The sequence below is a fragment of the Pezoporus flaviventris genome, unplaced genomic scaffold (assembly GCF_033815535.1).
Source record: "Pezoporus flaviventris isolate CSIRO_AGI_PZ_B2104156 unplaced genomic scaffold, CSIRO_AGI_Pfla_v1 ptg000072l, whole genome shotgun sequence".
Classification (NCBI taxonomy): Eukaryota; Metazoa; Chordata; class Aves; order Psittaciformes; family Psittacidae; genus Pezoporus; species Pezoporus flaviventris.
In genome coordinates, this window is record NW_026892620.1 from 9361896 (window position 1) to 9379581 (window position 17686).

Here is a 17686-nt window from a genome sequence, read left to right on the forward strand (position 1 = left end):
TGTGTGAAAATACACAGCAATTATGGCAATAAAGGAAGCAGCTGATAGAGGTTAGATGGTGGAAACAAGGCAGCAGCCACAACAGAAAGACAAGGTTGGAATGAAGACAGAAGAAGCATGGGAGGAGCAGAGGAAGAGCCTGCCAAAAGGCCTGGGTCTGGGACACAGAACGACAGCGTGAGGGGGAAGGAAGAGTCTTAGTGCCAAAGTCATTTGACTCCTCCCATCATCACACAGTATTTTCAGTTTCTTACAACTCAGATGAACTCTATTTAGGTTGAAAAGTTGTTCAGAAGTGATTTCAGAAAGGAAAAATTTCAGAGAAATATGCAGCCATTTTCTGATGCAGAACAAGAATATCTCATTGGCCAAATTACTGAACCCTACTGACTTCTGTGAAAAGCTGCAACAGCTCCTTTACCTTTTGGAACAGAAGCGTGAAAATCTGCCTGGGAAGTGATACTGATGAAATGCATCTCTACCATCCTCCCGCAAACTGTGTAACTTTGGATGAGTTCTATGCATTGCAAAACCCAAATCCTATCTATAGATCACCACACTTCTTTTTAGAAGACACTTCCTTGTATTTAACACATGCTAGCCCCGGGCTGAACATGGCTTCTCCTGAAATCGTGCAGAATGCCAGGTCAAGTATAATCCTAGTAAGACTGTCACCTCTGTGGTTTCAATAGTTACTCCTGCTAGGGCTGAGCACCGAAGGAAGCAGTAGTATAAAGCAACAAAAACTGGATGCTGAGGGTCCCGCGACTGGAGAAAGCAGACTGTAACAAAGACTGGAAGTGTCAGTGAAGTCAGACTGGAGTCAAGTGAAGGTGAAGAAAAGATGAACAGGAAAATTTGGAGCAAGAAATAAGGAGTAGGGGACTCATTGAACAAAGTGACTAAACATTACAAATGGAGAAAGGACATGGAAGCAGTAACAGAAACACATTCCATTCCAGGGAATGGAAGATATGGAAGCATGCACTGATTGTGCAAGGAAGAAGGGACTAGAAGGGTAGGATGAAGAAAAACAGGGGACTATCTAAGGAGTGAGAGAGTGAACTCAGAAAAAGGACTAGCCAGACAAATAATAGGTAGAAGAAACAGGACAAGCAAAAACAATTGTGAAGCCTGGGGAAATGAAAATAGAAATGAAGACCAATGCACTGACATAAGCCTTGAAGCCTGTGGAGCAGGGCATGGCTATGTAGGAGAAGGTCCTGTAGAAAAGAACCAAGACTGATTGCTAGGTGATGTGGAAGCCCAACAGGGAGGCTCAGACTGGCCAGACAGTGGGCATAGACCAGGTGAGAAGACTGAGGGGCGAAAACTAGGACGAGCCAGAACAATGAAACCAGGCCCAAGAGACAGGCTGGGAAGAGGCAGGACTCGAAAACTGTCACATTAGTAGCAGTGAGCAAAAAGAAGCAAACATGAAGAAGGCACAATCTCTGTATACCTGACCACCCTTTAGAAATGGAGTCTGCAATAAAACTCAAATTCCTGAACTTTACTGTTCATTGCTCTTACTGTGCTGTGAAGAAAATGTGCATCTTAGCAGCAATTACACTTCTCAGCTCACCACAGAGGTCCAGGGAATGACCTTAATGGATCCAACAAAGCTAACAAATCCTCAGATCATCAACATTATATTACAAAGCAAAAAGGGGGGCAGCTGTGAAGAGGGGAATGACGGGGTAGAGGAAGAACTAATACATGAGAACATAAGGAGTTCTCTCTTACACGCACACAGAGTTGATAAATTCAGACCCACCTTTATGCGATGGTAAATATCACAAACTGATACAATTCGAGATATGAAGCACTACCTGGCTTCATCTCCTTTGTATACATATTATAAACAGATTGAAATGCTGTGGACATATTAGTGAACAATATTCATTAATGAAACTAGTCTCCAAATTGTTCAGGTAGGCTTAATGCATGCTACTCAAGTCATAGTCCACAGACAGAAGTATTTTTCATTTGCTGATGACACTAAGTTACATGGTTTGCTTGATACAATGAAGGGAAGGGAAGATCCCTCCGAGGGACCTTGACACGCTTGTGAGGTGGGCCAATGCCAATCTCATGAAGTTTAACCAGTCCAAGTGCGAGGTCCTACACCTGGGTGGGGGCAATCCCAGGCCCACCTACAGGTTGTTTAAAGAGATCCAGAGCAGCCCTGGAGAAGGGCTTGGGGATGCTGGTTGATGAGAAAGTGAACATGAGCCGGCTTTTGTGTGCACTTGCAGCCCAGAAAGCCAACCATATCCTGGGCCGCATCAAAAGAAGCGTGACCAGCAGGTCGAAGGAGGTGATCCTGCCCCTCTAGCCCCTTTAACCACTCTGTGATTTTACGTCATGTTTTTTGCATCTCCCTTAGTATACAGTGCTTTCACTCTTCCACATTAGAGAAACATCCATTTATTTTCAGCACAGTCCCATCTTCCCACACCATCTATTAGAGGCAAGACATCAATAGATTACAGTTTAGAAAGACCATACTAAATAGATGATGCATATGAAAACTTAAGAGTGCAGAGAACTTGGTTTGGTAATTTTAAATATTCTGATAGCAGTGATCTCCCCAGCAGCTGTAAGTATTCAGTGTTTCTATGACTGATTCCAGTGCAAAGTTTGAGGCTCAGAGAATGAAAACCATGCAGAACTGTCTGCATTTAGAAAGTATGGTTTCAAAGATTTGGCTATCATCTGTGAAAGACTTTGGCAGAGGCAAAGACAGACATCAACACACAGCCCCGTTTACCACAAAACTGACCCTTCTCTTCCTACCATACCCTTATACATTGTTTCTCTTCACATTTCCGTAACAAATGGAACAAAGGTCTATAGACAACAGTCTGCATCACTTCACAAATTACGAGAAATGCCCAGAGCTGGCCTATATAATACACTGAACAGCAAAAGGATTCTGCATTCAGTCATAGTTAAAGCTATTGCAAAATGCACACCTTACCCCTGGCACTCCTAAAATCTAAATTATTTTGGAACTGCAAGAACCACCTTTGAAATAAAGACTGGTGCACATAAGATTACCTGAAATAATTCTAGAATGATGGAGCTATAGGTTTATCTCAGTTTCCAGTTGACTTGAATTTATTGTACGTCCTAGAGATCTGTAGATTTCCTCTTGAAAATGAAATAAACCATAAGCAGTAGATTATGGCCACTTGAATCAGATTCCTTTTTTATTCTCTTTATGAGCCACAGACAGTGATGTAATTCATTGTTAATAATTTAAAATCATTTGCCTCCTCCTGCATTCAGAACAGCCTTGCTCTCTTTCTTAACTGATCACAAAAAGAAAGAGACAACAAACTGCACTGTCTATTTGCTAGTCCCTCCTCTAAATCCCCACCACATACTTGACTTCTGAACTCACTGACTGGTCAGTATTAACAAAACATTAAAATCCATTCAAGTTTTATGAGAATGAGAAGCTGCACAGAGAATAAAATGAGTGCCCCCATTCAGCTCTTGGGCAGACAAGGACAATTAGGTTGTCACCCAGCAGTCAAGCTGGCCAACCTGTATGCAGCCCCAGACCTGCTTTTTGGCAGGACAAATGTGAACATGAAGCCACCTGTGGACAAGCAAAGGGCTTAAAAGAGATGACATGCTAAGAGGCAAATGAAGGAAATGACTGGGTGAGGCTAGGAGCAGAAACTAGTTTCCTAACAGACACGCAAGTCTGCTGCAGTTACATCAACTGGACAAGTAATGAGGACCCAAGAGACAGAGCAGCCAGTCCTGCTAGTGCCAGACTGCTCACAGACCACATCACTCTCTCCTTTTTTATCAACATGTCCCATCTGAGGCAATTGGGCTGGACTGTCCTTCCTCTGACAGGGAAGAGAAGAGGTGAATAGCTATCAACATTGGCAAAACCAGACCAACTAAACTGCTGGGAAGAGGGTGTAAAGCCAGCACCATCGCCCTGTTTCTGCAAACCAGTTCCTCTTAGTCTAAAGGATGCCATGCCCACAAAGCAGCCAGTGGGGAATAAACACAGGTGGAGTATCTGTTTCCTTGCCTTCCACTCATTTTCCTTCAGAATCAACCCTAGCAGTATTGAAGTATCATTCACTGAATATTTTACACTGATCAATCACATATTTACCACTACAGCTTTCACAATATTCTTTGCTGCAGAGATGTCACAAGATGGTACAATGCAGCGTCACGTGGACGTATGCATGCCAGCTCTTCACAAGTTAGTTCAACCAGGAGCAGTACAGCCTCATTAATGCAGCACTGCCCAAACAAGTTTAGTCACATTGGTTCCTTTGTACTGTCCTAGACTGTGTCATGTAAGCACGTCCTAAATGGGGAACAGCACAGAGTACAATGTCTCTTTGGTGACTACTGTATATTAATAATAAATAGGACTGCTATCCATTGATAAGACTTGTTTGTACCTCTAATCTTAATTTTCATTCTCCCATAACCCAGGTTCCCCGGCTGCATTCAAATCTTTGTTACAACAAGCTTAATAGCTAGACATACAGCTGTCCCACTAGTCTCATATAGCAAGATCTATTGCACAGATCTCCAACTCCTACCAATAGCCAACACTGATACCAAATGAACTCTCATGAACAAAGCTATGTTTTCTTAATAATAACAGTTGTATAAACATAAGGTCTTCTCAGTTAAAGGGAAACCAACATCAAAAAGCAGTAAAACATGGAACCCTAAACCCTTCTTTCTTTGAAGAAACACGTTTGAAGCGAGGTGTTTCTAGTTACGGGTGAATGAAATGAGAATTCAGCTGCAACAAATGGACATCCAGTCCATATGAAAGACTAATTAGATCCATCTGAGAAGCTGTGTCTAAAACTGCTTCACATATTTCAAAGGAAAGCTCTTCTAGTCTATCTTTTGAGAAGACTACATCAAAACATTTAGTCACAGCTGACGTACATCTATCCACTACAGCAGCATGATTTTTCATAAGCCATAAAAGCTACATTAAAGTAATGTTAATAGTCTGCTTTACTTAAAAATTAAATTAAAGGGGAAAAAAAAGCAGCGAAGAAATTTAGAGCTAAGAAAGCAACTCAAAGTGGCAACGACCTTACAGTTCCCCCCTGTGCCAAAGCATCAAGAGATCCCAAACTAGACTATCATACTGAATATTAAACATGCTGAGATTTACCCAGACAACAGAATTAAAGATGAAACACCATCCAGGGGCTGCAGAGTTAACTATGGCTTTTGTGATAACAAGCCAGGCGCTTAACATTATATTAGCTTGCTTTTAAATGTAACTCTTGCTACTCCCGAACCAGCAGGAGGAGCTCACAACATTTTTTAACCTATTCATTCTACAAAATTTGGGCAGGGGGTTGGGAAGTTGGAGGGGGTTTTGAGGGCAGGGAGGAGTTGGTTTGGCTTTTTCTTTCCAGTTTTGTTGGATGCAGAATCAATGGTAAAGGAAAGCATCCAAGTGATGCTCACGTAAGCATTCTTTTTAGAAACCATTAATGTTGTGGTGCAGGATCTGAAGTGTGCATGGCATACAAATGAACTGAAGACAACATGTATGCCCCAAGGAGTTGTCAGTCTTAAACCAAAAGACCACAGAAGGACTGGAAGGATGGCAGGACACACTGCATGTTGTTATGCCAGAAACAAGACTTTCTGAAGAAAGAAAATGGTATGTTATTTCTCTGTATTGTTATAGATTACTAATTTATATTTCAGTTTATTTTTCACTGGAATTCCTGGAATCACTGGATCATGACCCATGGCAGAACATCATGTCAATTTTCATACCACAGGAATTCATCCTACGAAGCCACCTGTGTGGGTAAAATTCTTAATTTAGAATTAAACATTGTAAAAACCTATCTCCTTTTCTGCCTTTTAAGAACTATGCCTTAAAACAATGAAGAGAAGTCTGACCCTAACACAGGGAAAATAACTATCCAAACTGATCACACTGGCTTTTAAAATATTTTATATTTAGCATCTCAAGACCTTTCATTGCATTTTCTTTTTAAACTTTTCTTATAGGCTACATGCCAGTGCCAAACCATATGCTACTGTGAGTTTTGAGGCAGAAGTACAGATCTCCAAAAACTACTATAAGCAAGCTATGACACTGATGCAGAGGGGAAAGCATATTTAAAGCTACACAATTAATTAATTACTTTCCATGTAACTTTTAGTTCTCACCTTTGTAGATACTTTCTCCATACGCTTGTAGAGTACTGTGTGAATAAACTAATCCAAGATATACAAACCCAAGCCAACAATCTCTCTTTACAAAGCAGACACACACCTATTGTACCAGGCACCTACATGTACTTGCTACTAAACTGGCATGTAAACATGCAATCCAAATACACTCCGCTTCTCTTTTTGCTTTGTACACAAGCACGCCTAATATAAGTACACAGAAATATTATATGGGTATACTTAATATTTACCTAAGCAGTTTTACCTCTATCACATTTAATATGTCCCAGCATTTAAATTCTGAGAGAGACTCAATGCAGCAGAGCAGAAATGCATACCAGAAACACAGAGTTCACAACAAGATACTGAGGCCAAGACTACTTTCATTTAAAAAACACATCAGCAGCCACAGAAATGTAGCAATTAAAGCTCCTGCCCACAGAGTCAGAACATGAGGACCAGGCCTCTCCTCAGACTGAAGGATTCAAGTGTGCAGTGCTTGCCTCCCAGGAGAAGCTGTCCCCACACCACCAGATAGGACAGGGCAGCTTCAACCCTTCCAGTAGATCTGCCACTGTAGAGAAGGAAATGCAGGATCTGTAAAGCCACAGAGTCAGCCAACAAGTAGGAGCACCACTATAGCCCAGTGATAATGGTAATGGTTTACAAGGGTGCAAATCAACAATTTCTCTCTTGCCACAGAGCTATTTTACGCATACTTCATTATACAATTGCCATTATACAAAACACTTAAGTCTTACAATCAGAAAATGCTCTTGATTTGAAACTGAATTAAAAGGGTAAAAGTAAGTACACAACCTCTAGAACAACAGACTTTGTAGGTATACAACCTATAGAACTTGGTAGTGAAGAGGTTTGTTTGCATAACTGCACATGTACTGCAATGGAGAATTTGTGCGCTACTCTACAAGTAAAATATAAACCACTTGGAAAAAGGCAGGAAAAATTTTCTGCTTACAGCTGTAAGGATTATCTGCCCTCTCCAGTGGTGCCTTTACACATGCACTTTCCCTTCAATCAAACTAATATATGACACTGGAATAACCATGCATTTTATTCTATACATAAAACTATCGCATATATAACATTCCAATGTATAATGATATATATTTAGAACTATATTAACCAGAAAATCTTCATTTATGTCTCCTGGGGATATATGTTAATTTGTAACTCTACTGGCTACCCCTCCTATTGTTTTAATTCCTACTGGTATTTGCTTTTCACCCCTATTAATACAGCCCTCATATTTCTTTTGTATGACCAGTTAGTTATATATTATCATTTGCCTGAAGCATACCAGAAATTTAAAATACCACTAATAATAATTCTGGTATTTTATTCATTCTCCTAACAAGATTATTAATTTTATACTGATAGAGTTGGGCAATGTTATTTAATGTTATGTACTACTGGAGAGACAGAACTTAATATGCACTGAATTATGATCCTACTCTCTTCACATTTGTGTATGAGGAATTAAATGTGGACTACGTTTGCTTACAGCAGCTTTCTGTATCATTGCTCTGATTTTTCATTACGCTATTGCTTTTACACCTTATACTTTGCATAGTTCAGCTGCACCTAGTTTGATTTTTGGGTGATACTTCTTCTTAAGCATTTTCCCTCCCCCTGAAGATAATTCATGAAACAAAGAAAGTATTTCACACCGTAATTTTAAAATCAACTTAGTCATAAAATTTACAGCAAATGAATACAGCAGAGCTCTCCTAATTAAATGTTTATTACATTTTAATTTGAAGTCAAAGATTAATCATAACTAGATATACATGAATTCACTAAGTAAATTAAAGCATGCAGATAAATATGTACCTACTGCACGCTGATGATAAAGGATGTATTCAGATAACAATGACAACAATGCATTAGATTTGTACTGTTATGCTCGCATTTATGTATTATACAATAGGTTTTCCTTTGCAAATACTAAGCAGTACATAGGCCAATTTTCCACATACACAGATACCTAATAAATTCTTTAATTCTCATGAAAAATATGGGCAGAAGAATATTTTTCAAAACCATCCATAAAACTGTTCCTTTCTCATTGGGCTGAACAAGCTTCACAAATTTTCATAGAGATTTCATGTTTGTACTATATTTATCTGTTCTTAAATTTGAATTTAGGACATGATGACTCAACACTTTGTGAAAATGGTAGCCTATTCTAGTAGCAATCTAAAAAAAGTAATTAAGCTTTTTCTCCTCTTATTGAGTGTTTGACCTACACAGGTCCCTCTGGAAATGTATCAAATTTCCATTTGCTCAAAGTCACTTCTGAACTATTTCACCTTACACTTAAGAAAAGCCAAAACAAACAACTTTCATTCACCACAACTTCAATGATAAGAAGCTACTTTATAAGTAAAAACATCTGGAAATTCTTTGTCAACTAAACAGATGAAAGGATGATTCTAAGTGGTGTGGGAAGGTATGCATCTACACAGAGATGAAGAACCCGTACAGAAAGGGCTGTTTTCAAACATGAAAAAGGAGAATAACAATTACTTGCAGAGAAATCACACAAATCAGCAATAAAGAATTCTCAAGACAGAAGATCCCTATACAATAGCAACGAATGGGAAAACTGATTATGCCAAAAAAGTTTTCAAGAATGCAGTTTACTGCATAAAATACAGCAGCAAATTCCTTGTTGAACTAAAATTAGGTCCTCAATCTATGCATACAGCGACAAACTTCAAGCAAAAAGAAACATGACTGTACCTTCTAAAGTGTAACTACTTACTGCTGGTACCCATAATTTGAGCCTTTCAATTCATTCATTCTGCTTTTGTGAAAGCAGAGGTGTAGACAGAACACAAGATGACCCATCCCTTTTTCTACCACCTCCTCCACCACAAAGATAATAATACAAACTGTTCTTTAGTTGTCTAATTCAAGTCACACTCATAGCAGAAAAATAAAATTGAAGAACACTGAAGGAAGTAGGGAGGATGGATTAGATCAGTGAAAGGACTGCACCACAGTCATGTTCATTACTTATCTTTCTTTTCTTGAATGAAAATTATACAGTGGTAGATCCAGTTAATTGAACTTTACTACTGGATACCTGCTCCAATGTATTTATGTTACCCCTTTCTTAGGCCACTTACCTTCTTTGCTATTATTTTCATTCTACATTTTAAGCATATTACCTACATGAAATCCATCCACATTGGAGAAGGTGGGCTCATGGCTGTCCATGACACTGAAGTCTGATACACACTGGTGACTAAGGAGCTGCTCACAATGGGGAGGGCAGCTCCCACCCAGCATACCATTAGCAAAGGGACTCCACTCTGGCTGTGAGCAGCTCCTTAGTCACCAAAGTCTGCAAAGAGGCAACAAAGCCACCATACTCTGATCCCACACCTCATTGGTGGCTGACATCTGGCTTTGAAGAGTCAACTTAGTACAGTGCAGGGAAACCACACAGCTACCAGATTTACTCAATATATGTAGGCTCCCATTTGCTTTTGTCTTGCCACTCTTCGGTACTCTGGACAACACTCAAGCTTTATAAAGAAAAAAGAGACTCCAACCTTCACCAGCAAAACCAGATCAAGTCTTTTTATCAATGAAAATCATAAAACAAACAAACCTCATAGCCAGATTAGCAATCAAAAACGGTAGGATGAAGATTCCTGTCTGAAATTGAACTAAACAAAAGATTCTAGTTTGGTGATGGGATGCTTCTGAGCCGTTTGTTGCTCTTCTACATTAGTCTCATGTAAACTATTCTTCCTTCAAATTCTGTTTTAGCCATAATCTTGATTGATAGATCTCCATTGATGAAAGGAAAAATTTTCATCATAAGAATACTAATCAAAGCCCAGAATCTGATTATCTGTCCTCCAAAGAACTAAATGGATATATAGAACAAGCAGCTTAAAGATTTTTCTAATAATTCATATATAGGACAAAGAACAAAGAAAAAAGAGTATGTGACATTCACATGAATTTATTTGGCTAGTTCTCATTACACAAGCAAGCAGATCTCAACAAAGTTGCTAGATTTTAATTCTCCAGTCAGGTCATTAGAGTTTTTAAATTGCAAAAGTGTTTGTTGTATCACCAGAAACAACTGCCTGGTGAGGAAAATTCCAGTATACTGATTTTATGCAAAATGAAGCATTAGCATATATGTAGCTTGCCTCAGAATGATGACAGAGCTACTTCTATTTTAAAAGAAAAAAAATATCAAACTAGAATTGACAAAAAGTTTTCAGCCTCTATTGGAAACAAATTTTTGTTTGTACTGTTTTTGTTTGCATTTACCTTTTTAATTCCTCAGTTTGGGGAAGCAAGGCCTCCAAAGTGGCTCAAAGCCAGCTTGCATCGAGGACCTCTGTTACAAATAAAATGGTCAAAACCAGATGGTTACAAAACTCAAAAATCCTGAATAATAAAGAGCAGCAAAGAGCAGTTAACACTGCACAATTCATTAAGATTCTCATGATAAACGAAGAAAACCACAGATGACCCATAGATCGAGATGCTGACGAATGATCTGCTTGCAAACAGCAGGAACCACAGAGCAGCCTGCTGCTCACACTCCCTGCACAGAGAGCAGAGCACTGCATACTGTGAGGTGGGGAGGTTTCGGCTGGCAAGAGTGAAAGAGTTACGGAAAAAAAGAAAGGAGTCACTGTTGGAAGAGTCCCAGTGGTAAACAAAGTAAATCAGGATGCGAACACTGCTGCTGCAATGCACAGTTTGCAGCTGGAGTAAACTTCTGAAGGGGAATGTGAAGGTGGCCCTCCCACTGGGCTATCTAACTGCACCACAGATTTAGCTATCTTTGTCATAAGCCACAAGGGGACACAACCCACAAAGTCAGGAGCCCATGTCACACCAACTTAAGAGCAAAAACCAAACGCAGGAGTTCAAAAAGTGAGGCTTGTGTTTCTGACAGCAAAGTTCATAAAGAAAGCTTTGGATTTCCCCTTTTTCTTTTCTTTCCTTTTTTTTTTTCTGATGGTATGTTATACCTCCTGATCAGAAACAAGATTTCTTGATCCTAGTCTATGGCTTTTCTTCTTTGAAGTTTTAAGGCAATTGTTTTTTCCATTATAAAGCTTTGAATAATAATTGAGAAGATTTCTGATTGTGTTGTTTTTATTATATTCTCTGTCTGTAGCACAGTCACAGGAGAACCCCAGCAAAATGAAAATTATTACTAAAGAATAACATGTCTTCTGCTACTTATCCAGTAACAATGAAAAATAAGTTAACAACCCTGGAATTCAAAAACCAGATATCTGCTTTTTGCAAACCCAACCCCTGGAGTCAATTTTAATACACTGTACTTTAAGGTTTAAGTGAGTTAGACCTCTGGTTACAGTGAAATCCACCTTCTGTGACTTGTTTCACCAGCTAAGGAATTTTCCAGAGGCAGGTAAATGAGGAATTATCTCTCTCCGATGGTTAGGGTAGAATCAGAATGCAAAAGCTGCTGTCGCCAATCCCTCTGGCCCAACTTTAAGGGCATGCAGACGTACCCTACCCGATGCCCCTACTTCCTCCCTATTGCTTATGCACCCCTTCATCCATGACACTGAGTGTGCTCAGCTCTCCAGGGGTACTTCTGCCGCCTTCGGTAATAACAGCATCATACTACAGGGATGCAAGGACATTAGCAGGATCCTCCACATTCATTACTGTTGAATAACAAACCACAGGACCAGAAATCGGACTCCATATATGCCTTGTTAAACAGGACCTATACTATCTGCAGTGCTCATACAAGCCATCAGAATTGTTTAGCAGTTCCATTTAAACTAAGATGCACATTTGGACTGTGGTATAGGTGAGAATGATTTTCTGTACGTTAAAATGATAAACTAGCAGCAATAGCATTTCATTATCAGAGCCAGTACCTCCTGGAGAAACAGTGCAGTTTACAAATCAGCTGCACATGGCATCTAGGACTGACTCATGTATGTGATTGTATGTTCAGTTACCTTCACAGCTGACAAAGCATAAAAGGATGCTTAGAGCCTAGATAATGAAACTGAAGTGAATCTCTCAAAAAAAACATGTGTGCACAAAACATGCTTGTGTAATTAGTTGTGCTAAATGAAACTCCTAGTTTGGGGAGGTCCAGCTATGGGAATTAGATCTCTGAGCTCACAGCAGAAAGGGCATGTGCAACACCCACAGCCACTACCAGCCACTCTGTGTCCTTCCCACTGCAGCAGCAGGCAGCTACAGGCTGACCACTCTTAGTAGTGATGTTGCAACAAAAAGGTGGAAAGGCTGGAGGCAATGCCTGCTCCTGGAAAGAGCTATGCCTGTCACACAAACCAGTGCTAGTCCAACTCCAAACTGGTCTGAAATCTGACAGAAGTGTTTTACGGCTTGAGCACTGGGTTGTATCTCAGTTCACAGGATGCCTGTTAGGGCCATTACGTAAGTTTAATTCAGTAAAAAACCGCATGCAGACATGGCCTTCATCCCTGAAGCACCAGTCCATGAGTAACATATCACTACCATGAAGCAACAACACAATAAATTAGATACTGAGAAAATAGTTGTTCATGACCTCCTTCAATTCTTTAAGAAATACAACTGACCACTTCCTTTCACATTTGAAGAAGTACACTTGCAAGAGAAAATTTTTAAATGTGCTGACCACAATGACTGATTTCCTCCATATCCTTTTTACAGTGCACCTATGATCCACATGGAACAGAAAGCATCCCTACTTTCTATTCATACTCTCACATTCATTGTGAATGTGTGCAGAATACAGTGTGACGGGGTTAAAGGTAATATTAGAAATGATGTTGATTAAGCATCTTGTTGCCCCAGTTAGGCAAGAAAAATAAAAATAAAAAAATTTAAAAGTGCTAGGTTTTCATTACCTCAATTCATGTCAGTGAAAACAGTCATTTAAAAAGATGACCAGTTTCAACTAAGTCATACAGCTTACCTTGACATTCCAGTAGAGCAAAAGTGAATCACTGAGACAATACTGTCTTCACTATATGAGATATTATTTTAAATGTCCATTTTCAAAGAAATCTCAGGATTCTGAATGCAACATAGGTGTGAACATCATGACTGTAAAAAATATCATGGAGCAGATGCTGCAGAAGTTTCTACTCTTCTTGCGTATCTTCACTGAAAACAGCTGCAGTGATAAACTAGAGGACTTCTGGGATTCCTCATAGTCCTGTTTTTCAGTGATTCAAAAAAAAACTGACCTCTTTAGACCCTTTCATAAACCTTTGCCTAAGAGTCAACAGAAACTGTGCAAGTCAACCATCTATTTAAATATATAAATAAATAAAACAATAAAAAGAAGAAGCTCAATTTGACTGTGGAACGACCATTAACAGACTTAAAAAGTAGTTCTCTCTATAAATCTACCTTCTCAATTCTCCAGTCCAACCAGCTTGTGTCTTGGCTTTATCCTGCTGAACAGCTGAATTACTTAACACAGCATTAGTGTTCTACTGCAATGGTCTGCCTTTCTGCCTTTCACATGGAAAAGGTTAAGCACTTAAGTAATTAGAATATTTGTAAAAACAACTGTTTATACACATTCAACCAAAGTGACCTAGGCACATCTTGAAACCCTGGCATTTTACTATGACCACATATGGTTTTACCGAAGCACTGAATAATTCCATCCCAGTACAATTACGCATCCAACATGCTTGGTTCTTTGTTTGTTTTTTTTCTAATCACTAACTTAAGCTAATCTAACTTTTGTTGACATTGCACTGATTTTCTTGCTCTCATCCATGTAGCGTAAGAGCATAAGACCATACTTCTATACAAGACACTAAACAGGGTCATTAATTAGAAAACTAATTTAATAAACAAGTAGATGAAAAAATTATCCACAAGCATGAGCAGAGGAAAATCTTTGTACACTAGCACTATTTAATTAACAAAGTCTTGTTTTGTAATTCACAGCAATGCCTGCTAAAGACATAATAAACGTCTATAGTCACTGAACAGACAGAGAATTTTAGTAGGTGTCAAGAATAATGCATATTGACTCAATACATTGAATTGCTTAAAAAATGGGCAGAACTTACAGAAAATGATGAGCCATCCTTTGAAACTGCAGCTGGGTAAATTCCATCTCCTAGACGCACAGAAAGCTCCCAGCTACTTCTCTTTGATTTGGCAATAGGAATTCTAAAAAAGAAACACACAGAAGAAGAATTTTTAACAGAGATTTCATGCTTCTCCCATTTTAACCAGAAGCGCCTGCCTCACAGGATGGTCATGAAGGATATAAAATATCATTAATCTATAGACACAGTTGGAGAGCATACTTGAAAAAAAAAATCCTAAATACATTTTTCTGTCAAATGGCATATAAGGAGAAAATACACTCTGCTTTCTTTCTAGATTTGCCTTGACACACTGGGTACACTGATAAAGTTATAGGAGGCTCTTGAATACAGCCAGCGCTTGCTGCAGAATTAGCTCAAACAGATGAAAAGCAGATGAGAAAGTGGGTTGGCAGAATAGCAACAGTGATAGCTGGAGCAGCCTTTTTAAGGGCAAAATATAATCACTATTTCTTTCATCTGATTCTCAGTAAACCTTAATTAAAGCCCAATTACAGACAAAAGATTCAGCCAAACAGTAATGCAAGTAATTTTGTAATTAATATACACTTTAGAGTATCTCATCCACAGAGCTGCTCAGGCAAACTGAAAAAAATAATGATATATCATCACAGTCCACATGCAGGATTATGCCTATTCCGGCAGCATTCCGTGGCTGCACCAGTTATCCAGTTACAGAAGAAACCCAAATCTTTTAAACTTCAGCTTAAAGAAGCACACCTGACAGCAAATGAATGAGACCTGAGTCTCCATTCTTGGAAGTTCAGAATGAAACAAGAAATTTGCAGCTATTTTACTTAAATGTATACTCAGTTTCAGTTTCCTCAGCCTAACTTTTCAAGTCTCTTCCACTTTGTTGTAACAACTGGTGTTTGAAGGTATCCTACAATTTTTCTGATGAGTGGATGCCGGATATTAGCATCCACAGGCACCATGTAGCCTAAAGAGAAGGTATGAATGTGGAGTTTAAACCCCCCTAAAACAAAGACACATTATTTTGGAATAGCTTTTCTTCCACCCTGACACACACATTTAGACTCTTTGTAAGAAACAGACATAAATTCATCACCTTTAGGCCTCTTCTAAGGGTAATTTCTGCTATAATGTTGATCTATAGTACATTATAGAGCTTACTACATTTTACTGCAGCTTCAGAGTCTAAAAACTTGGGAACATGTATTTCTGTGATATGTCACATGCATCCTCCTGAGGATTCAGATGCCCAATGAACCACATCTCCCCATAGGAAGTGCTCGGGTTCCCTGCGGAATCAACAGGGAGAAGGCCTTTTCCTCCAGAGGCCACAGGAGGCAAAATTACCTGCCTAAGCCAAAGATAACACACTGAATTGCTAAGTATTTCAACAATCATTTTAAGAAGGTTGAGTTTTTAAGCACCTGAAATCTAAGCAAGTACCTAACGGGTACCTAACTAGGCAGATAGTGTCTAAAAATTGTGCCTTGCAACGTGCCTGAAAAGGAGAAATGGGAACACTAAATATATTTAATAAATAAAGACAAACAGATGCATGCTTATCATTTGTTACTTCTGGATCCAAGGCAAGTAAGGCTTACGCCAGCAAACATTTTAACACACCTCTAAGTATCACGACCCATGGAATTCATGTAAACAGATACTGAAAATAACCAGCTCCCACAGTAAAGATGCTAAGTGTTACCTGTCACATTTAATATACAGCCACAACTGTCAAAACAACAAATCTGAGGAAATATCTATTACTTATTGGGTGCAATGACATTTCTCAGCACCTTGTCTTGAAATTCCTGTATGTCACCAAAACATTTAGACTGGCCGATAGGAAATGTGACAGACACAAGAGTTCCTGAAGAATAGGAACAGGAATTTCCTGCACAGGTAGCAGGCAGCAAACTGAGAGATGTTTTCATTGCACTTCCTGGTATCAGAGCACCAGGAAGGAGGAATGTAGCAGGGGTTTGGCAGAGCCTGGCTATACTCTCTATGGTACTCCACTGTAATAGCCAATGGGATTTAGTGGTTCATAGCAACTTCATAGTTACAGCATTTCTTGTACAAGGTAAGACCTCATCTCAAACACAGCTTAGTAGATCCACTTCACTGGTGGCATGAGATTCCTTATAAGCTTGCTGGCACAGCCCTGCGTCATACTGCATTCGACTGGAAGTGACCTCATGAATCTGGCCATTGGCCATCAAAGGAAAGACAGTCTTGTTCTCCAGCAGGGATTATTTTTGTTCGGTCTTGTCTTGCTGAGCTTTGTCAAGTGTATCTCCAAACAGGATGCACACCTCTTGAAAGGCATGACTATGATCACTGCTTTGCCTGGCTTTCAAACAGCCCCACAGGCACATAATTCCCCTCTCTGCAACACTGGTGGCCAGGAGGGCAAGGTCCAGAGCTCCATCTAATACCAAGCACGTAGCAAGTTGTACTTCCCTCCTGAAACTCCTAGATCCATTTGCACAAAGACATTTTTGACCTCCGCTAATCAAATGCTTGTGGCTTTGCAACTGTAACCTACAGTTACACTGGCTAAAACAGACATTTACACTAGACCATGAGAATCCTACTTTTTCTTCATTAAATCAAATTCCTTTCAAATAAATTACCTTGTAGTAGATACAACCCTGATGGGATTCAGGGAGGGGGGAGGGGGGTGTGTGGTTCATATTGGTAAGGATCACAAAGCCCAGAATTGAGCATCTAAGTCCAAGTTTCTTGGATATGGAAAGGAAGCTGCTCAAGTCTGTGAACTACTTTAGAAATGCAGGATTTTCTATCAGCCTAAAAAAGGGATCTTTTGGTGGGGTTTGTTTTTTTTTTTTTATTGTCTGAGAAGCCCCAGTGCATGGGAAATAATCTCTTTGTTCTTGGCCAAGGATGCTTCCTTAGCTGAGAACTCAGATCTAAGTCCTCCAAAGGGAAAACATCTGGACTTTCGAATGTATTTTCCACTTGTTCATGGAAAACTCCCCAAACTTCTGGTCAGTTTCAAAAAACTTCTAAAATTCTACATACTGGGCTGAAATCTGACTTATTCTATTTACAGGGGAAAAAAAATACTGAAGGAAAAAATAGCATCATTTTTGCCATCATAAAAGACAAAATCTTATGGCACTTCCCCTCCAGCCTTAGATTCAGAATCTCAGAATGGTTTGGGTTGGAAGGGACCTTAAAGCTCACCCAGTTCCCTGCCATGGGAAGAGACTCCTTCCACCAGACCAGGCTGCTCAAAGCCATGCAACCCGACTTTGAACACTGCCAGAGACAGGCACCCACAGCTTCTCTGAGTAACCTGTGCCAGTGTTTCACCACCCTTACAAGTAAAGAACTTCCTCTCA

General features: G+C 39.5%; 1 protein-coding gene across 5 annotated transcripts in view; it reads right to left on the reverse strand.

Annotated features, from left to right (window-relative positions):
* The window catches only part of PCCA (propionyl-CoA carboxylase subunit alpha), a 290674-nt gene that overhangs the window by 111092 nt on the left and 161896 nt on the right, over positions 1 to 17686 (reverse strand). For all 5 annotated transcript variants that reach the window (XM_061472833.1, XM_061472832.1, XM_061472831.1 and 2 more), the window contains one exon: positions 14304 to 14406. In XM_061472833.1, the coding sequence (XP_061328817.1) occupies positions 14304 to 14406 (103 nt within the window). The remainder of the gene's footprint in view (positions 1 to 14303; positions 14407 to 17686) is intronic.